Source organism: Myotis daubentonii, assembly GCF_963259705.1.
Source record: "Myotis daubentonii chromosome 1 unlocalized genomic scaffold, mMyoDau2.1 SUPER_1_unloc_1, whole genome shotgun sequence".
NCBI lineage: Eukaryota > Metazoa > Chordata > Mammalia > Chiroptera > Vespertilionidae > Myotis > Myotis daubentonii.
The window spans coordinates 25,690-48,242 of record NW_026775446.1 but is presented as its reverse complement, the minus strand read 5'-3'; the positions used below and the strand labels follow the sequence as shown (position 1 = coordinate 48,242).

Sequence of the window (22,553 nt, the reverse complement as noted above, 5' to 3'; positions counted from 1 at the left end):
CAGGCTGGCAGGAGGGTTATTAAGGGATGACCAAATGACTGAACAGCAGGCTGCGAGGGCCGACCAGGCTGGCGGGGCATCATGAGTGGTGATCAGGCCTACAGGGGGCAGTTGGGGGCAACCAGACTGGCAGGCAGGGCAGTTAGGGATGACCAGGCCAGCAGGGGGAGCAGTAAGAGGCAACCAGGCTAGTGGGAGGGAGCAGTTAGGGGTGACCAGGCCAGCAGGGGGGCAGTTGGGGGAAATTAGGCTGCCAGGGGTGTTAGTAAGGGGTGACCAGGCCAGCAGGGGCAGGGGCACATAGGAGCAACCAGGCAGGCAGGTAGGTGAGCAATTAGGAGCTAGCGGTGCAGGATTGTGAAAGGCATGTTGGACTGCCAGTTTAGGCTTCATCCCCAGAATCGGGCCTAAACCTGCAGTCCGATATCCCGAGAGGGGTCCCAGATAGGAGAGGGTGCAGGCGGGGCTGAGGGGACTCCCCCCACCCCCACTCATGCACAAATTTTGTGCACCAGACCTCTAGTAAAGGTATAATTTCAAGAAAAAAGAATAAAGACTTGGACTCTCAGAATCCCACTGAACATGGTCCCTGTGTCATCCATTTTCTCTCAGGTGGGGTCAAGACCTCAACTATGAAATACTCTGCCTCATGAATATACAAAAGAGAGGAGGTAGACCAGGTTAAATATGGGTAATCTGTGCCCTGAGGGCATCACCCACAGCCACACCCTCCCTACAGAAGTGCTCACAGCACAGCCCTCAGCATGGACTGGAGCTGGAGAGCCCTCCTCCTGGTGGCCATGGTGACAGGTAAGGGGCTCCTGTCCTGGGTTAAAGAGGGCTTAGGGAGAGTCAAGGGGGATTTCACTGACTCCTGTCTCCTCCCCACAGGTGTCCATTCCCAGGTGCAGCTGGTGCAGTCTGGGGCTGAGGTGAGGAAGCCTGGGACCTCCGTGAAGGTCTCCTGCAAGGCTTCTGGATACACCTATACCAGCTACTACATGCACTGGGTGCAACAGGCCCCGGGACAGGGCCTTGAGTGGGTGGGGAGGGTTAACCCGAGCAATGGAGACACAAACTACGCACAGAAGTTCCAAGGCAGAGTCTCCATAACCAGAGACACGTCCACGAGTACAGCCTACATGGAGCTCAGCAGCCTGAGAGCCGAAGACACGGCCGTGTATTACTGTGCTACACACAGTGAGGGGAAGTCAGTGTGAGCCCAGACACAAACCTCCCTGAGGAGACAGCAGGGCTGGGCTGCAGGGGGCGCTCAGGACACCAGGGGCCGCTCAGGACACCAGGGGCCGCTCAGGACACCAGGGGGCGCGCTGAGTGCAGCCCCCGGAGCAGGGGCAGAGGGAGGTGGGGAGGGAAGGGCCTTCCTGTTGGGCACAGGGATGTCCTCTCAAGCTCTCAGCTGCCTCCAGGGTTGCCTCCTGCTCTTTCTCTGAGGCTCTAATTTCCCGCTTTCTCACTGCAGACCCCAGAGGAGGGGGTAACACCGCTGCTGGCAGATGACCTGTGGGCAATGATGGGGACTCTCCTCACCAACACGATACCATACATAGAAAACCCGAAGGACTCGACCAAAAACTACTAGATTTAAGAAAAGAATTCAGCAATGTAGAAGGATACAAGATTAACACCCAGAAATCGATGGTAGTCTGATGCATCAATAATGAATTCTCAGAAAGGGACACCAAACCAACAATCCCATTTACCATTGCATCAAAAAAATTATGATACATATGAAAAACTTAACCAAGCAGGTAAAAGACTTGTACTCAGAAAAATACAGGATGTTGACTAAAGAGATAGAAGAAGATATAAACAAGTGGAAAAATATACCATGATCATGGATTGGTAGAATTAACATCATTAAAATGTCTGTATTACACAAAGCACTCTACAAATTCCATGTAATCCCTATTAAAATTGCAACAGCATATTTCACAGATCTACAACAAATACTCCAAAAATTTATACGGAACCATAAAAGACCCCAATTAGCAACAGCAATCTTGAGAAAGAAGAACAAAGGTGATTGGATCACAATACCAGATATCGAATTACACTCCAAATCCATGGAAATCAAAACAGCCAGGTACTGGCACAAGAACAGGTATATACATCAATGGAACACAACAGAGAAATCAGAAATCTACCCAAGACATTATGCTCAATTAATATTTGACAAAGGAGGCAAGAGCAAACAATGGAGTCACAACAGTCCCTTCAATAAATATTGTTGGGAAATTAGACAGATAAACATGCAAAAAAACAAACCATATATGAACATGCACCATACAAGAGAGTAAACTCAAAATGGTTAAAAGACATAAATGTGAGTAGGGAAACCATATAAATTTTAGAAGAAACCATAGGCAGCAAAATCTCAGACATCTCTCACAGCAATGTGTTTACAGATACATCTCCCAGGACAAAGGAAAATAAGGAGAAAATAAACAAATGGGAAAACATCAAAATAAAAAGTGTCTGCACAGCAAAAGAAACCATCAACAAAATAAAAAGGGAGCCCACAGTAGGGGAGGACATATTTGGTAAGGATCCATGTGATAAAGGGTTAATATCCAAAATGTATAAGAAACCCATACAACTTGACCAAAGGAAGACAAACAATCCATTTTAAAAATGGGCAAAGGACCTAAATACACATTTCTCCAAAGGAGAAATATACCATGATCACAGTATATTTTTTATAAGTTTACCAATGGCCAAGAGACATATGAAAGGTCAACCAACAAACTCGTATGCATATGTGCATCACCCAGGGACACAGACAGTAGGATGGTGAAGATCTGGGCACCTGGGGCCGGGCTAGAAGGTGTCAATGGGGGATGAAGGGAACATGTGTAATACCTGCAACAGTAAAGGCATAATTTAAAGAAAAGAATTAGGACTTGGACCCTCAGACTCCCACTGAACATGGTCACCCATCTTTGCCTTAAGCACTCCGTCCTTTGTTCCTGTACATCTGGGTTAAAACTCATTGACATCAGCATGACCACCATCAGGAGAGCACTTCTTGGCCATATGTCTGTCCACATTGGAGACTTTCCTATGAGGCCCTTTGCCCATTTTTCAATTGTATTGTTGTCTTCCTTTTGTTAAGTTGTAGGAGTGCCTATACATTTTGGAGATTAACCCCTTGTCAGACGTACCCCTGCTGTTGCAAATAGTAAGAGTTCTTTCTTTTTCACGGCTGCATTGCATTCATGGGGTAGATGAACCACGGTCTTTTTATCCAATCATCTGCTGACTGGCACTTAGTCTGTTTCCAAAGCTTAGCTGTTGTAAATTGCACTTTTATAAGCATAGGGGTGCATGCATTCTCTCTGATGAGTTTTTTGGGTTTCTTTGGATGTAATCCTAGAAGTGGGATCACTGGGTCAAATAGGAGTTCCATTTTCAATTTTTTGAGGAAACTCTATACTGTTTTCCATAATGGCTCCACCAGTCTGCATTGCTAATGGACCAAATTTACTGATGAACAAAAGTAGACCGAGAAACATAGAAGCATGAAAAGACCATAGAACCTCAGAAGGAAACCAGGGGAGGTTGGGTGGGAGAAGATCAACCAATGAATGTGTCTGTATATAGGCCTAACCCGTGGACACAGACAATGGGGTGGGTGGGGCCTGGAGAGGGAATGAGAGCGAGAGGGAAGCGGATAATGGGGAGCAGGGGGACCTATGCAATACCATCAACAATAAAGATTAGAAGAGAGAGAGAGAGAGAGAGAGAGAGAGAGAGAGAGAGAGAGAGAAGAGAGAGAGAAGAGAGAACACTCCTGTTCACTATCCTGGCATCAAGTCCCCCCCTTGCTCTCTCCCACCTCCATGTCACTCCTCACCTTCCCTCCTTAACTTCAAATGCACAAATGGAGCTGCAAATGGTTATTCTCTGGAGCATTTGAGGTTTTGCTGCCCCTCAGTTGTCATCAGTTTGGCTCCAATAAAATTTTATAAAATATGCTTTACATGTTAGGACATTTCTTATACCAAAGTATTGCCTTTTCCTCATTTACAGCATATGTTCATACACTTGTTTTCTCTGTGTGGAGTGGGAAGTTCACACAATTATTAAAAACCTGCCAACTGGGAGAAGGAAGATGGCGGTGATATAGACAGATGCGTCCCAAGTCGTCTCCCGGAGCAAATGGAGTAAGCAGCTGAAACTAATAACACCCACCCCAAATTGGTGAAACTACTTAGCTGGTGAGAGGGTCTGCAGCCGGGAAGGGCAGAGCTCCCCTGGAAAGTGCCTGGTACGTGGTGCCTTGTTGTGTTGTATTTTGTGCCTTTAAATCAACGCAGCAGATCCAAGCAACAGCAGCGTCCTGAGCACCACACCCTCTGTCTGACGAACAGCAGCTGTACGTGAAACCTCCCCCCACCAGCCAGAAGAGCCACCACAGCTGTGAACAGCACCCACCAGAGGAGCTGCTGCCAACTGAGGAGCAGCGGCTACCGCAAGCGCCCGAAGAGCAACCACAGCCCAAGGAGCCACTGCCACCCAGTGAGCATCCACTGAATGACTCAACGTCCAGATATGTCAGTGAGATCAAACATGGGTAGACAAAAAAAACCCCAAAGGAGCGAAAAAGAGGACTCACCAGGAAAGCAGCTAAATGATACAGAGGCATGCAACATGACAGAAAAAGAATTCAGAATAAGGGTCCTAGAGTGCATAACCCGGACGGAGGAAAAAGTCAACAACTTATGCAAGAAGCTAGAAGAAACAGTTGAAAAAGTCAACTACCTATGCAAGAAGCAAGAAGAAAGAGATGAAAAAATCAATAACATATGGAAGAAGCTAGAAGAAACAGATGAAAAAATCAACAAGATCCAAGAAGAAATGAAGAGTGATATAGCTGCAATAAAAGACACCATTGAAAGTATCAACAGTAGACTGCGAGAAGCAGAGGACCGAATTAGTGAATTAGAATACAAGTAAGCAAAACACACCCAAAATGTACTGCAATTGGAGAAAAAAATTAAAAGACAGGAGGAGAGCCTAGGGAGCTTTGGGACAACATGAAACGAAACAACTTACAAATAATAGGGGTGCCAGAACAACAGAAGGATGAACAAGGATTAGAAAACCTACTCGAAGAAATAATATCAGAAAACTTCCCTGAGGTGGGGAAGAAAAAAGTCACACAAGCCCAGAGAGTCCCAAACAAGGTGAACCCGAAAAGACCCACACCAAGACACATCATAATTACCATGGCAAATGTTCAGGACAAAGAGAGAATCTTACAGGCTGCAAGAGAGAGAGAGAAAGTTACATACAAGGGATCTCCCATTAGATTATGAAATGATTTCTCAACAGAAACACAACAGGCCAGAAAAGAATGGACTGAAATTTACAAAGTGATGCAAAGCAAAGGACTGAATCCAAGAATACTCTATCCAGCAAGGCTATCATTCAAAATTGAAGGGGAAATAAGAAGCTTCACAGACAAAAAAAGACTAAGGGAGTTTATCACCACCAAGCCAGCAATGCAAGAAATGCTAAAGGGACTGGTGTAAAAAGAAGAACTAAAAAGCCCAGAAAGAAAACAGCCACAAAAAAAAAAATAGAAATGGCTACAAACAAGTACCTTTCAATAATAACTTTAAACGTAAATGGACTAAATGGTCCAATCAAAAGACATCGAGTGGCTGAATGGATAAAAAAACATGACCCATACATCTGCTGTCTACAAGAGACCCACCTCATTAGAAGGGACTCACACAGACTGAAAGTGAAGTGATGGAAAAATATCATTCAGGCAAATGGAAATGAAAAAAAAAGCTGGGGTAGCAATACTTATATAGGACAAAATAGACCTCAAAGTGAAGGCCATAACAAGAGATAAGGAAGGCCACTTCATAATACTAAAGGGATCAACACAACAAGAAGATATAACTCTGGTAAACATATATGCACCCTAAGCAGGAGCACCCAAATTCATAAAAAAAAATCCTGGAAGATATCAAAGGAGAGATCGACAACAATACAATCATAGTAGGGGACTTTAATACACCACTGACAGCACTGGATAAGTCCTCTAGACAAACAATCAGCAAAGAAACAGCAATCCTAAATGACTCACTAGATCAGATGGACTTAATTGACATCTTCAGAACACTTCACCCCAAAGCCACGGAATATACATTCCACTCTGATGCTCATGGGACATATTCAAAAATAGACCACATATTGGGTCACAAGCAAAGTCTCCCCAAATTCAAGAAGATTGAAATCATAAAAAGCATCTTCTCAGACCACGATGGCATAATATTTGAAATAAACTACAATAAAAACAACCCAAAATACTCAAACACTTGGAAGCTGAATAGCATGTTATTAAATATTGATTGGGTTACCAATGAGATCAAAGAAGAAATCAAAAACATCCTGGAAACTAATGACAATGAAAACACTACAATCCAAAACCTATGGGACACAATGAAAGCAGTCCTGAGAGGGAAGTTTATAGCTCTACAGGCCTATCTCAAAAACAAGAAAAAATGGTAGTAAATCATCTAACTCTACAACTCAAAGAATTAGAAAGACAGCAACAAGAAAACCCCAGAGTGAGCAGAAGGAAGGAGATAATAAAGATTAGAGCAGAAATAAGTGACATAGAGACCAAAAATCAATACAGAAATCAATGAAACCAAGAGCTGGTTCTTTGAAAGGATAAACAAAATTGACAAACCTCTAGCCAGACTCACCAAGAAGCAAAGAGAGAGGACCCAAATAAACAAAATCAGAAACGATAGAGGTGAAATAACAACAGACCCCACAGAAATACAAATGATTGTTAAAAAATACTATGGACATCCTGAGAAAGAACAAAGTAGATGGGATCTCAATACCAGATATCAAACTGTATTACAAAGCCACTGTTCTTAAAACAGCTTGGTACTGGCACAAGAACAGACATATAGATCAATGGAATAGAATAGAGACCCCAGAAATCGACCCAAACCACTATGCCCAATTAATATCCGACAAAGGAGGCAAGAGCATACAATGGAGTCAAGACAGTCTCTTCAATAAATGGAGTTGGGAAAATTGGACAGATACATGCAAAAGGATGAAACTAGATCACCAACTCACACCATACACAAAAATAAACTCAAAATGGATAAAAGACTTAAACGTAAGACGGGAAACCATAAAAATACTAGAGGAATCCACAGGCAGTGAAATCGCAAACATATGCCGAAGAAATTTCTTCTCTGATAATGCTCCTAGGGCAATGGAAACTAAAGAGAAAATAAACAAATGGGACTACATCAAAATAAAAAGCTTTTGCACAGCAAAGGAAACCATCAACAAAACAACAAGAGACCCACTACATGGGAGAACATATTTACCAATGATACCACCGATAAGGGTTTAATTTCCAACATTTACAGGGATCTCATGAAACTTAACAAAAGGAAGATAAACAATCCAATAAAAAAATGGGCAACGGACCTAGATAGACACTTTTCGAAAGAGGACATACAGAAGGCCGAAAGACATATGAAAACCTGCTCAAAGTCACTAATTATATGAGAGATGCAAATCAAAACGACAATGCGTTATCATCTCACACCTGTCAGAATGGCTATCATCAACAAATCAACAAATAACAAGTGTTGGAGAGGATGTGGAGAAAAAGGAACACTTCTGCACTGCTGGTGGGAATGCAGACTGGTGCAGCCACTGTGGAGAACAGTATGGAGCTACCTCAGAAGACTAAAAGTGGAACTCCCATTTGACCCAGTGATCCCACTACTAGGAATATATCCCAAGGAACCAGAAATGCCAATTAGAAAGGATATATGCACCCCTATGTTCATAGCAGCACAATTCACCATAGCTAAGATTTGGAAACAGCCTAAGTGCCCATCAGTAGATGAATGGATTAGAAAACTGTGGTACATCTACACGATGGAATACTATGCTGCGGTAAAAAAAAAAAAGGAACTCTTACCTTTTGCAACAGCATGGATGGAACTGGAGAGCATTATGCTAAGTGAAATAAGCCAGTCAGAGAAAGACAAATACCACATGATCTCACTCATTAGTGGATTATAGAGAACAACATAGACTGATGAAAAGGGACAGACCCAAAGACTGAGAAACAGCGATCAGGCTATCAATCCCCAGAAGGAAAGTAGGGGAGGGCGGGGGTAAGGGGAAGAGATCAACAGAAGGACTTGTATACATGTATATAAGCCAAACCAATGGACATGGACAACGGGGGGATGGGAGCATGAGTTTGTGTGTGGGGGGGAGGTTGGGGGTTAATGGGGGGGATGAGGACACATTTGTAGTACCTTAACTAATAATAATAAAAAAAATACTATGGACAGCTCTACTCCAACAAACTAGACAACCTGGAGGAAATGGACAAATTCCTAGAAAAATACAACATTCCAAAACTCAATCAGGAAGACTCCAAAAATCTCAATAAGCCAATAACTATGGAAGAACTTGAAGCAGTCATCAAAAAGCTTCCAGCAAACAAAAGCCCAGGACCAGACGGCTTCACAGGGGAGTTTTACCAAACATTCAAGGAAGAACTAAAACCTATCCTCCTCAGACTACTACAAAAAATTCAAGAGGAAGGAACACTTCCAAGCTCATTCTATGAAGCCAGCATCACCCTAATACCAAAACCAGGTAAAGACAACACAATGAAAGAGAATTATAGGCCAATATCCCTCATGAACATAGATGCCAAAATCCTCAACAAAATCTTAGCAAATCGGATCCAGCAGTACATCAGAAAGATCATACACCACGATCAAGTAGGATTTATCCCAGGGATGCAAGGATTGTACAATATCCGCAAATCAATAAACGTGATTCATCACATAAACAAATTGAAAAAAACACACCACATGGTCATATCAATTGATGCAGAAAAAGCATTTGACAAAATCCAAAACCCATTTTTGATAAAAACTCTCAGCAAGGTGGGAGTAGAAGGATCATACCTCAACATAATAAAAGCCATATATGACAGGCCCACAGCCAACATCATACTCAATGGACAAAAACTAACACCGTTTCCCCTAAGAACAGGAACAAGACAGGGATGCCCACTCTCACCACTCCTGTTCAACATAGTACTGGAAGTATTAGCCATCGCAATTAGGCAAGAAGAAATAAAAGGCATCCAAATTGGAAAAGAGGAAGTAAAACTCTCCTTATTTGCAGATGACATGATATTATACATACAAAACCCTAGAGACTCCATCAAAAAGCTACTAGACTTAATACATGAATTTGGCAATGGAGCAGGATACAAAATTAACCCCAAGAAATCTGAGGCATTTCTATACACCAATAGTGAACTTTCAGAAAGAGAGATTATAAAAACAATTCCATTCACCATCACACCAAAAAAATTAAGCTACCTAGGAATAAACTTAACTAAAGAGGTAAAAGACCTCTACTCAGAAAACTACAGGATGTTCAAAAAAGAGATAGAGGAAGACATAAACAGATGGAAGAACATACCGTTTTCATGGATTGGTAGAGTCAACATCATTAAAATGTCTGTACTACCCAAAGCAATCTATAAATTCAACGCACTTCCCATTAAAATACCAACGGCATACTTCACAGATCTAGAACGAACTCTCCAAAAATTTATCTGGAATAAAAAAAGACCCCAAATAGCTGCAGCGATCCTGAAAAAGAACAAAGTAGGTGGGATCTCAATACCAGATATCAAGATGTACTACAAAGCCACTGTTCTCAAAACTGCCTGTTACTGGCACAAGAATAGGCATGTAGATCAATGGAATAGAATAGAGAGCCCAGAAATCAGCCCAAACCAATATGCTCAATTAATATTTGACAAAGGAGGCAAGAACATACAATGGAGCCAAGATAGTCTCTTCAATAAATGGTGTTGGGAAAATTGGACAGATATATGCAAGAAAATGAAATTGGATCTCCAACTTACACCATACACAAAAATAAACTCAAAATGGATAAAGGACTTAAATGTACGGCAGGAAACCATAAAAATTCTAGAAGAAGCCAAAGGCAACAAAATCTCAGACATATGCCAAAGCAATTTCTTCACTGATACAGCTCCTAGGGCACTTGAAACTAAAGAGAAAATGAACAAATGGGACTACATCAAAATAAAAAGCTTCTGCACAGCAAAAGAAACCATCAACAAAACAATGAGAAAACCCACTGTGTGGGAAAACATATTTGCCAATGTCATATCTGATAAGGGCCTAATCTCCAAAATTTATAGGGAACTCATACAACTTAACAAAAGGAAGATAAACAATCCAATCAAAAAATGGGCAAAGGACCTAAATAGACACCTTTCAAAAGAGGACATTCAGAAAGCCAAGAGACATATGAAAACATGCTCAAAGTCACTAATCATCTGAGAGATGCAAATCAAAACAACAATGAGGTACCATTTCACACCTGTCAGATTGGCTATCATCAACAAATCAACAAACGACAAGTGCTGGAGAAGATGTGGAGAAGAAGGAACACTCATGCACTGCTGGTGGGAATGCAGACTGGGGCAGCCACTGTGGAAGACAGTATGGAGTTTCCTCAAAAAACTAAAAATGGAACTCCCATTTGACCCTGTGATCCCACTTCTAGGAATATATCCCAAGAAACCAGAAACAACAATCAGAAAGGATATATGCACCCATATGTTCATAGCAGCACAATTCAGCATAGCTAGCATCTGGAAACAGCCTAAGTGCCCATCAGTAGATGAATGGATTAGAAAACCGTGGTACATCTACACGATGGAACACTATGCTGCTGTTAAAAAGAAGGAACTCTTACCATTTGCAACGGCATGGATGGAACTGGAGAGCATTATGCTAAGTGAAATAAGCCAGTCAATGAAGGAAAAATACCACATGATCTCACTCATTCATGGATAATAGAGACCATTATAAACTTTTGAACAATAATAGATACAGAGGCAGAGCAGCCTCAAACAGATTGTCAAACTGCAGCGGGAAGGCCGGGGAGGGTTGGGGGGCAGTAGGTAGGGGGGTAAGAGATCAACCAAAGGACTTGTATGCATGCATATAAGCATAACCAATGGACATAAGACATTGGGGGGTAGGGGAGGCCAGGGGATTGTCCAGGGCGGGGGGAAAAAAGGGACACATATGTAATACCCTTTGTAAGATTGTAAGCAATAAAATAAAATTAAAAAAAAAACCTGCCAACTGGACAGAGTGAATTAGTTCTAAAGAGTTTGCACCCTTTGGTATGGGCACCGATGCGCCAACCACTGAGCCCCACCAGGCAGGGTCCATGTGTAAACGATGGAATTCTCCCAATTTGAGGGGCTAGGAAACAGGGCTTTTGCACATGCACGGAAGGAAGTTGAGTGTAATCTGTGGTTTCTGTAGGCAGCTGCGTGCTTCTGACAGGGACCGCACTTTAGAGACTGAGGCTGCGGCCATAGTCTCCAGCCCAGCCTCTCGTGCCTCCTCACATGTAGAGGTTCGAGTTTCTATAGGGGCAGGAATAGAATGTGGGGAACCGACTGGAATTGTATGACATAGTCATCCTGCTCTGGTCCCCGTGATTGTTTATTCTGATTGGAGAAGGCACCTTCTAGCCTGGATGGCAGCCGCACTGGGACCTGGGAGCTCACCTGGAAGTGCAGCCCCTCCTCTCCATTTGGAGCTGCCCATCATCCTGGAGAAGAACAACTTTCCTGCAGGAACCAGCCCGCCAGCCCTTGAAGGTCCCAGCCCTCTGCTCCCTGTCACCTGCCCCTTTGGCAGAGCCTTTGGCTACTTCCCAGGTAATCTTCTATCCTTTCACTCAATATAAGCAGCTGGTTTATGGGGCTGCAGAGCAGGTTTGTGTAGGTGACCTTCTGCTCCCCCATATTGCCCACAGTATTGGAATGAATGTCCATATAGGATTCACCCCTCCCTCTGCCTATTTGGCTCAAGTAGTGAGAGGCAGCAGGGGCCATGCACTGTCCGATTACATATTTGTGTGTAAGTTGTGATTGGGGACAACAACAAAGAGAACCTTTCAGTTTCAAAATAAAAGCATCATCCAATGCAAATTCTTATTCCCAAACCCCAGAAAGGCAACATGGCCCATGGGGGGTGAAGGAGAGTGAGAGGAAGCCCCATCCACGCTCCTCTGGGGGAGCACCTCTGGGTCCTCATCAAAACCCCAGGAGGACTCTCAATCCTGGAAGTTGCCCCCAAAGGAATGGGGTCAGGGAAGGTGAGGAGGGGGGTCAGGACGGGGACCCTTAAGGCCAGCATCCTTGAGTCTTTACAATCTGGGGTCGCCCCTAGGATGACAAGGTCAGGCATGCAGCCCAGGGTCCCAGCTGCACCTTATATGCAGACTCCATGCAAATGGGGCTCTCCTCCTGCTCATAAAAGGGGGCCCTTGCCCGGCATGTTGGGGAGACACCCAGAACCCAAGCGCCTGAGACAGGAACCCAGCGGCTCCACCATGGACTTGGTGCCAAGCTGCCGTTTCCTCTTGATCATTTCTCAAGGTCATTCTCAGGAGTGGGGAGTGCTGAGACCTGTGCCTGTGCCTGTTGGTGTTTCCAGGTGATTCTAAGTCCACCTTGGGTCTCTGTGTTTGCAGGTGTCCAGTGTGAGGTGCAGCTGGTGGAGTCTGGGGGAGGCCTGGTGCAGCCTGGGGGGTCTCTGAGACTCTCCTGTTCAGCCTCTGGATTCACCTTCAGCGACTATCCCATGAACTGGGTCCGCCAGGCTCCAGGGAAGGGGCTGGAGTGGGTTGCATACACTAGTTATGGTGATGGTAATCCCATATACTACGCCACGTCTGTGAAGGGCCGCTTCACCATCTCCAGAGACAACGCCAAGAACATGTTGTATCTGCAAATGAGCAGCCTGAGAGCCGAGGATTCGGTCGTGTATTACTGTGCAAGAGACACAGTGAGGGGAAGTCAGTGTGAGCCCAGACACTAACCTCCCTGCAGGAAGATCTCTGACCACCAGGGAGCACTCAAGGTCACTGAACACAAGGCCCATCACAGCAGCAAGTGCAGTTGGAGGTCTGGGCTTGTTCCTGTGTGGCTTCCTCTTCATGTCACAGTTTCCCTCAGGGAACCTCTGGATCGTGGATGTCTGAATTTCTGAGTGAGAAAGTCTGTTGTAAAGAGAGAGAACTTTCTCCTATGAACAAAAGGCAGAGAGTCTCTTTCATGCACACTTGGGCCATAATGAGTTTAACATCAAATCTTCTGACCCACGTCACCTGAATCTAACAAGAGGCTCTAATGACCCAAAAGTGCAGCTCCCCTGAATGCTGAACCGTGGGCCCCACATGTGTGTGAACCCAAAGCTGCAGAAGAAGGACCCACAGGGTGACAGTCCTGGTCTTGTCCTCATGCTCACAGCACCCAGAGGAGTGGACACCATGCAGAAGCAGAGACACAGCAGCTGGTACAGATGTTCATGACACACACTCACCAAGGGGACGTGGGGTGGTTATTATGCTCCTGATTGAAACCCCTGAGAAGCACAGGAAAGATCACTCAGCAAGTCAGACCTGCTTGGATGGAGACTTGAAAGGAGACAGGCTCAGGGCTTTTATTTTGGCGAGGTGGTGGGGGAGAGGGAGGAATTCTGTTTCCAGGGACTTGTGTGGTTTCAATCTCCCAATAACTTATACAAATAAAACTACACTCTCCTCCCTTGTGCCTGGCACTGCTTTCCCTGTGTCCCCTGCAGTCACAGGCCCAGGTGAGCTTTCTCATGAACCACCTCCTCCTCAAGGCCCTGCCACCAGCTGGGCAGCCACCACCGCCTCGCCCCTTCTGTCCCCTCTCAGTCCTCACGTTGCCATGGGCCAGAGCAGGACCAAGTGCTTCCAGAGACCTCAGTTCTCCCTCCAGGCAGCTGTCAGGCCCAGTTGGCAGCAGCAGAGAAAGGGACTGAGCAAGAGGGGGCGGAGCTGCTGGAAAAGCTCCAGCCCCCAGAGCCCAGGTCCATAGTGCCTGTGCACGGGGCTGGACCAGCTGGTTGTGCAGCAGCTGGTGCTCCTGGACCTGGGAGACCTGGTGGCCTGGACCCCTGCGCCCTCCCCATCTGGCCGATGCTGCTGGACTCCAGCCTGGCGGTCAAGGAGAGGCAGCGGTGTCTCAGGATTCCCATTGCTTTGGAGGCTTTGAGGTGTGAGAGGACATGGTGACTGCGGATCCCATGACCCAGGTCGCACTGTTCTCAGAGGGCAGCGCTGGTGGGTTCAGAGGCAGGGCCTCCATGGAGGAGAAAGAGCACAGAAACCCTGTGAGAACGTGGCACACTCTGGGGAAGGTGTGTGAGCGCAGTGATGGCGCAGCGTCTGTGTCAGCACAGAGAGCATTTGGAGATGGTGGCACCGCGTTTGGGTGGGTTTCCCCAGGGGCCCTGGCTGCTGCAGGAGCATGTTTTCTGCGGGCAGTACCTGGGTTCCCCCAGAGCTACTGGAAGTGCTCGGGGGCAGCATGGCGCAGGCTGGAGGCCTCATGCTGTCTCCTGGGGGTCCCTGGAGCATGTCCTGTGGGAGCCGCTGGGGGCGGCGCAGTGTAGAACCAAAAGGACATGGTTCGGTCCAAGAGCCAAGAGCCGAGCAGGAATCATAAGCGCCTCCCAAGGGCTCATCCGAACTTTTGGAAACGGACACTGGCGCTGTGGTCTCTCAGACAAGGAGGCCAAGATGGAGATGGAAACCGCCCTGGAGGCCGAGGAAAGGCTGCAGAAGGCTAAGGGCGGGGTCTGACCTCAGCGATGAGATGGAGGAGGCTCCTCCTGAGAGAAGGGTCAGGAGGAAAACGTGCATCTGGGACTGACTTCCGCCCGCTCACCAGAAGCCCAGAGGCCCAGCGCTGCTGAGGGCGCAGCAGACCCGGTGCAGGTCCTCTTCCTGAAACACCCCGGGGCCTTCGGGCCTCGGGCTCTGACAGGGAAGCAGGGGTGGATGGCGGGAGAAGTGTTCCTTTCCCAGGAGGCTGAGGGACTGCTCAGTCCCAATTTTTCCCCCTGAAAATTGGGGTTGACCTGCACTCCTCAAAAAGGGCGGCCGTGGGAGATTGTTGCAAGGTGGCTGCTGTCTACCAGATGTCCAGGCCCGGACTTGGTCTCTGGCGGGGAGGTGGGAGAGAGAGAGAGAGAGAGAGAGAGAGAGAGAGAGAGAGAACCAGGTGGCCCTGCCCGGACTTGGTATGCGGTGGGGAAGTGGGATCACTGGGCCAAATGGGAGTTCCATTTTTCCTTTTTCTTTTTTTTTTTTTTTTGTTTTGTTTTTTGTTTGTTTGTTTTTTTGTTTTGCTTTTTTTTTTAATATATATATTTTTTTTATTGCTTAAAGTATTACAAAGGGTATTACATATGTATCCATTTTATCCCCCCGCCCTAGACAGTCCCCTAGCCTCCCCTATCACCCAGTGTCTTATGTCCATTGGTTATGCTTATATGCATGCATACAAGTCCTTTAGTTGATCTCTTACCCCCCTACATCCTGCCCCCAAACCCTCCCCGGCCTTCCCGCTGCAGTTTGACAATCTGTTTGAGGCAGCTCTGCCTCTGTATCTATTATTGTTCAAAAGTTTATAATGGTCTCTATTGTCCATGAATGAGTGAGATCATGTGATATTTTTCCTTTATTGACTGGCTTATTTCACTTAACATAATGCTCTCCAGTTCCATCCATGACGTTGCAAATGGTAAGAGTTCCTTCCTTTTTACAGCAGCATAGTATTCCATCGTGTAGATGTACCACAGTTTTCTAATCCATTCATCTACTGATGGGCACTTAGGCTGTTTCCAGATCTTAGCTATGGTGAATTGTGCTGCTATGAACATAGGGGTGCATATATCCTTTCTGATTGGTGTTTCTGGTTTCTTGGGATATATTCCTAGAAGTGGGATCACAGGGTCAAATGGGAGTTCCATTTTCAGTTTTTTAAGGAAACTCCATACTGTCTTCCATAGTGGCTGCACCAGTCTGCATTCCCACCAGCAGTGCACAAGTGTTCCTTTTTCTCCACAACCTCTCCAGCACTTGTCGTTTGTTGATTTGTTGATGACATATCTGATGAGGGCCTAATCTCCAAAATTTATAGGGAACTCATACAACTTAACAAAAGGAAGATAAACAATCCAATCAAAAAATGGGCAAAGGACCTAAATAGACACCTTTCAAAAGAGGACATTCAGAAAGCCAACAGCCATTTTTCCTTTTTCGATGGAAATTCTATACTGTTTTCCATAATGGCTGCACCAGTTTGCCTTGCTAATGGACCAAATAAACTGATGAACAAAAATAGACCCAGAGACATAGAAGCATGAACAGACCATGGAACCTCAGAGTGGAGGGTGGGGAGGGTGGGTGGGAAGAGATCAACCAGTGAACTTGTTTGCATATATGCCTAACCTGTGCACACAGACAATGGAGTGGTGAGGGCCTGGGGAAGGAATGGGAGCCAGTGGGGAGAGGATAATGGGGATAAAAGGAGGAACTATGTAATACTTTCAACAATAAAGATTAGAAAAGAGAGAAAGAGAGAGAACATTCTTTTTTTTAATATATTTTATTGATTTTCCATAGAGAGGAAGAGAGAGGGATAGAGAGCAAGAAACATCGATGAGAGAGAAACATCGACCAGCTGCCTCCTGCACACCTCCTACTGGGGATGTGCTGGTAACCAAGGTACATGCCCCTGACCGGAATCGAACCTGGGACCCCTCAGTCTGCAGGCCAACGCTCCATCCCCTGAGCTAAACCGGTTTGGGGAGAGAGAACATTCTAACTATACTGGCATCCAGTCCCTGCCTTGCTCTCTCCCACCTCCATGTCACGCCTCACCTTCCCTCCTTAACTTCAAATGCACAAATGTAGCTGCAAATGGTTTTTCTCATGAGCATTTGAGGTCTTGCTCCTCGACAGTTTTCATCAGTTTGGCTCCAAAAACCTTATAAAATATTCTCTACACATTAGGATATTTCTTATACTAAAATATTGTCGTTTCTTCCTTTACAACATACGTTCATACACATGTTTTCTCCATGTGGAGTGGGATGTTCACACAATTATTAAAAACCTGCTACCTGGGCAGGATGAGGTAGTTCTAAAGTGTTTACACCCTTTGGTGTGGGCACTGATGTGCCAACCACTGAGCCCTACCAGCCAGGGTCCATGTATAAATAATGAAAACTCCCCACTTTGTGGGGCTGGGAAAACAGGTTTTGGACATGAAGAGCAGGAAGTTGAGTGAAATTTGTGCCTGTCTGTCCTCACCTGGGGCTGTGGGAGGATGGACACAGGTGGCTGCTCTGCCTCTGAGAAAGGAGGTGCTCACCTTCCTCAATGCTCTACCCGGGACTTTGCTTCCAAGAGCCAACAAATTCCTTTTTTATCTTTTTTAATCCTCACCCAAGGATATTTTTCCATTGCTTTTCAGAGAGAGAGTGGAAGGGAGTGAGGGGAAGAGAGAGCCATTGATGTGAGAGAAGCACATCAATTGGTTGCCTACTGCACAAGCTCTGACCAGGGCAAGGGCCAGGGAGGAGCCTGCATCCCAGGTATGTGCCCTTGACCAGAATCAAACCCGAGACTTTGGTTCCCAGGGGTATCTTCTATCCATGGAGCAAAACTGGCCAGGACTAAACTCCATTTTTAAATTTTAATTAATTAATTATCCAATATAATAAAGAGGTAATATGCAAATTAACCCTCACGCCCTCACAAGATGGCTGCCTACAATCAGGCCGACAGGGGAGTTAGTGAGGGTTGACCAAACGACTTAACAGCAGGCTGCGTGGGGTGACTAGGCCAGCAGGCAGGTTAGTGAGGGATAACCAAACAACTGAGCAGCAGGCTGCATGGTGCGAACAGACTGGCAGGGGGAAAGTTTCTGACAACCAAGCCAGCAGGGGGCAGTTGGAGGTGACCAGGCCTGCAGAGAAGGGCAGTTAGGGGTGATCAGGCTAGCAGGGGGGCAGTTAGGAGCAACCAGGCCATCAGGGGAGGCAGTTAGGGATGATCAGGCTGGCACACAGAGGCAGTGAGGGGATATTAGACCGGCAGGGGGAGGCAGTTAGGGGTGAACAGGCAGGCAGGCAGGCAGGCAGGCAGGTGAGCAGTTACCAGCCAGCAGTCCAGAATTGTGAGAGGGAAGTCGGACTGCCTGTTTAGGCCTGATCCCTGGGATAGAGCCTAAACCAGAAGTCAGGAATCCCCCAAAAGATACAGGATTGGAGAGAGTGCAGGCTGGGCTGAAGGACACCCCACCCCCCATGCAATATTTCATACACCACGCCTCTAGTATTTAATAATTTTTTATTGTTGAAAGTGTCACATATGTCCACTTTCTCCCCCCCATTGACCTCAGTCAGCCCGCCAGCCCCCACCACCCACCAGGGATCAATTTTTAAATGATGGAAATACTCCCACTTTGAAAGGATTAACACAGGGCTTTTACGCATGAACAACAGAGAAGTTGAGTGAAATTAGTAGTTTCGGGAGGCAGCTGTGCACTTGTGAGAGTGGCAGCAGGTTTGAGTCCGAGACTGCGGTCACAGTGTCCAGCCCAGCCTCCCCTGGCTTCTCATATGTAGAGATTCAAGTTTTGTGGAGGATCTTATTGGGGAAAATAACAAGGAGAATCTTTCAGTCTCAACATAACAGCATCATCCAATGCACATTCTTATTACCAAAAGCCAGAAAGGCAACATGGCCCAAGGCAGGTGAAGGACAGGGAGAGGAAGCCCCATCCACGTGCCTCTGGGGGAGCACCCCTGGGTCCCCATCCAAACACCAAATAAGGATGATGCTCAATACTGGGAGCTGTCCCTTAAGGGATGGGGTCAGGGTGAAGGGGGTCAGGATGGGACCCCTTGTGGCCAGCATCCTGAGTCCTTTCCCATCTGGGGTCGCCCCTAGGATGACAAGGTCAGACATGCAGCCCAGGGTCCCAGCTGCACCTTATATGCAGACTCCATGCAAATGGGGCTCTCCTCCTGCTCATAAAAGGGGCCCTTGCCCGGCATTATGGGGAGACACCCAGAACCCAAGCGCTGAGACAGGACCCCAGCGGCTCCACCATGGACTTGGTGGCAAGCTGCGTTTTCCTCCTGATCATTTCTCAAGGTCGTTCTCAGGAGTGGGGAGCACTGAGACCTGTGCCTGTGCCTGTTGGTGCTTCCATGTGATTCTCAGTCCACCTTGTGTCTCTGTGTTTGCAGGTGTCCAGTGTGAGGTGCAGCTGGTGGAGTCTGGGGGAGGCCTGGTGCAGCCTGGGGGGTCCCTGAGACTCTCCTGTGCAGCCTCTGGATTCACCTTCAGTAGCTACGGGATGCACTGGGTCCGCCAGGCTCCAGGGAAGGGGCTGGAGTGGGTCGCATACATTAGTAGTGATGGTAGAAGTTACATAAACTACGCTGCCTCTGTGAAGGGCCGCTTCACCATCTCCAGAGACAACTCCAAGAACATGCTGTATCTGCAAATGAGCAGCCTGAAAGCCGAGGACACGGCCGTGTATTACTGTGCAAGAGACACAGTGAGGGGAAGTCAGTGTGAGCCCAGACACTAACCTCCCTGAGGAGACAGCAGGGCTGGGCTGCAGGGGGCGTTCAGGACACCAGGGGCGCTCAGGACCCACAGCACAGAGAGCAGCCCCAGGAGCAGGGGCAGAGGGAGGTGGGGAGGGAAGGGCCTTCCTGTTGGGCACAGGGATTTCCTCTCAAGCTCTCAGCTGCCTCCAGGGACGCCTCCTGCTCTTTCTCTGAGGCTCAAATTTCCCGCTTTCTCCCCGAAGACCCCAGAGGAGGGGGTAACACCTCTGCTGGCAGATGACATGTGGGCAATGATGGGGACTCTCCTCACCAACACGATACTGTACATAGAAAACCCAAAGGACTCGACCAAAAACTACTAGGTTTAAGAAAAGAATTCAGCAATGTAGAAGGATACAAGATTAACACCCAGAAATCAATGGTACTTTTATGCACCAATAATGAATTCTCAGAAAGGGACACCAAACCAACAATCCCATTTACCATTGCATCAAAAAAATTATGATACATAAGAATAAACTTAACCAAGCAGGTAAAAGACTTGTACTCAGAAAAATACAGGATGTTGAATAAAGAGACAGAGGAAGATATAAACAAGTGGAAAAATATACCCTGATCATAAATTGGTAGAATTAACATCATTAAAACGTCTATATTACACAAAGCACTCTACAAATTCAATGTAATCCCTATTAAAATTGCAACTGCATATTTCACAGATCTACAACAAATACTCCAAAAATTTATACGGAACCATAAAAGACCCCAATTAGCTACAGCAATCTTGAGAAAGAAGAACAAAGGTGATTGGATCACAATACCAGATATCAAATTACACTCCAAAGCCATAGAAATCAAAACAGCCAGGTACTGGCACAAGAACAGGTATATACATCAATGGAACATAACAGAGAAATCAGAAATCTACCCAAGACATTATGCTCAATTAATATTTGACAAAGGAGGCAAGAGCATGGAGTCACAACAGTCCCTTCAAAAAATATTGTTGGGAAAATTAGACACATAAACATGCAAAAAAACAAACCATATATGAACATGCACCATACACGGGAGTAAACTCAAAATTGTTAAAAGACCTAAATGTGAGTAGGGAAACCTAAAAATCCTAGAAGAAACCAAAGGCAGCAAAATCTCAGACATCTCTCATTGTAATGTGTTTACAGATTGATCTCCCAGGACAAAGGAAACAAAGGAGAAAACAAACAAATGGGAATACATCAAAATAAAAGGTGTCTGCACGGCAAAAGAAACCATCAACAAAATGAAAAGGGAGCCCACAGTAGGGGAGGACATATTTGGCAAGTATCCATGTGATAAAGGGTTAATATCCAAAATATATAAGAAAGCCATACAACTTAACCAAAGGAAGACAAACAATCCAAGTTAAAAATGGGCAAAGGACCTAAATACACATTTCTCCAAAGGAGAAATATACCATGATCACGGTATATTTTTCATAGGTTTACCAATGGCCAAGAGACATATGAAAGGTCAACCTACAAACTCGTATGCATATGTGCATCACCCAGGGACACAGACAGTAGGATGGTGAAGATCTGGGCACCTGGGGCCGGGCTAGAAGGTGTCAATGGGGTATAAAGGGGACAAATGTAATACCTTCAACAATAAAGGTATAATTAAAGAAAAAAGAATTAGGACTTGGACCCTCAGACTCCCACTGAACATGGTCACCCTACTTTGCCTTAAGCACTCCGTCCTTTGTTCCTGTATATCTGGGTTAAAACTCATTGACATCAGCATGACCACCATCAGGAGAGCACTTCTTGGCCATATGTCTGTCCACATTGGAGACTTTCCTATGAGGCCCTTTGCCCATTTTTCAATTGTATTGTTGTCTTCCTTTTGTTAAGTTGTAGGAGTGCCTATACATTTTGGAGATTAACCCCTTGTCAGACGTACCCCTGCTGTTGCAAATGGTAAGAGTTCTTTCTTTTTCACGGCTGCATTGCATTCATGGGGTAGATGTACCACGGTTTTTTTTATATCAAATCATCTGCTGACGGGCACTTAGTCTGTTTCCAATGCTTAGCTGTTGTAAATTGCACTTTTATGAGCATAGGGGTGCATGCATTCTCTCTGATGAGTTTTTGGGTTTCTTTGGATGTATTCCTAGAAGTGAGATCACTGGGTGAAATACGAGTTCCATTTTCAATTTTTTGAGGAAACTATATACTGTTTTCCATAATGGCTCCACCAGTCTGCATTGCTAATGGACCAAATTTACTGATGAACAAAAGTAGACCCAGAGACATAGAAGCATGTAAAGACCATAGAACCTCAGAAGGAAGCCAGGGGATGGTGGGTGGGAGAAGATCAACCAATGAATGTGTCTGTATATATGCCTAACCCGTGGACACAGACAATGGGGTGGGTGGGGCCTGGAGAGGGAATGAGAGCGAGAGAGAAGCGGACAATGGGGAGCAGGGGGACCTATGCAATACCATCAACAATAAAGATTAGGAGAGAGAGAGAGAGAGAGAGAGAGAGAGAGAGAGAGAGAGAGAGAGAACACTCCTGTTCACTATCCTGGCATCTAGTCCCCGCCTTGCTCTTTCCCACCTCCATGTCACTACTCACCTTCCCTCCTTAACTTCAAATGCACAAATGAAGCTGCAAAAGGTTATTCTCTGGAGCATTTGAGGTTTTGCTGCCCCTCAGTTGTCATCAGTTTGGCTCCAATAAAATTTTATAAAATATTCTTTACATGTTAGGACATTTCTTATACCAAAGTATTGCCTTTTCCTCATTTACAACATACGTTCATACACTTGTTTTCTCTGTGTGGAGTGGGAAGTTCACACAATTATTAAAAACCTCCCAACTGGACAGGGTGAATTAGTTCTAAAGAGTTCGCACCCTTTGGTATGGGGACGGATGTGCCAACCACTGAGCCCCACCAGCCAGGGTCCATGTGTAAACGATGGA

The 22,553-nt window shown here is 45.8% G+C and overlaps 1 gene segment (V, D, J or C); it reads left to right on the top strand.

The window, feature by feature from the left end:
* The first annotated feature begins 737 nt into the window (after positions 1-737).
* On the top strand, positions 738-14,793 carry LOC132225676 (immunoglobulin heavy variable 1-46-like). The segment is given in 4 exon segments: positions 738-810; positions 892-1,198; positions 12,752-12,951; positions 14,717-14,793. Coding segments are annotated over 4 exon segments (630 nt in total).
* The last annotated feature ends 7,760 nt before the right edge of the window (positions 14,794-22,553 follow it).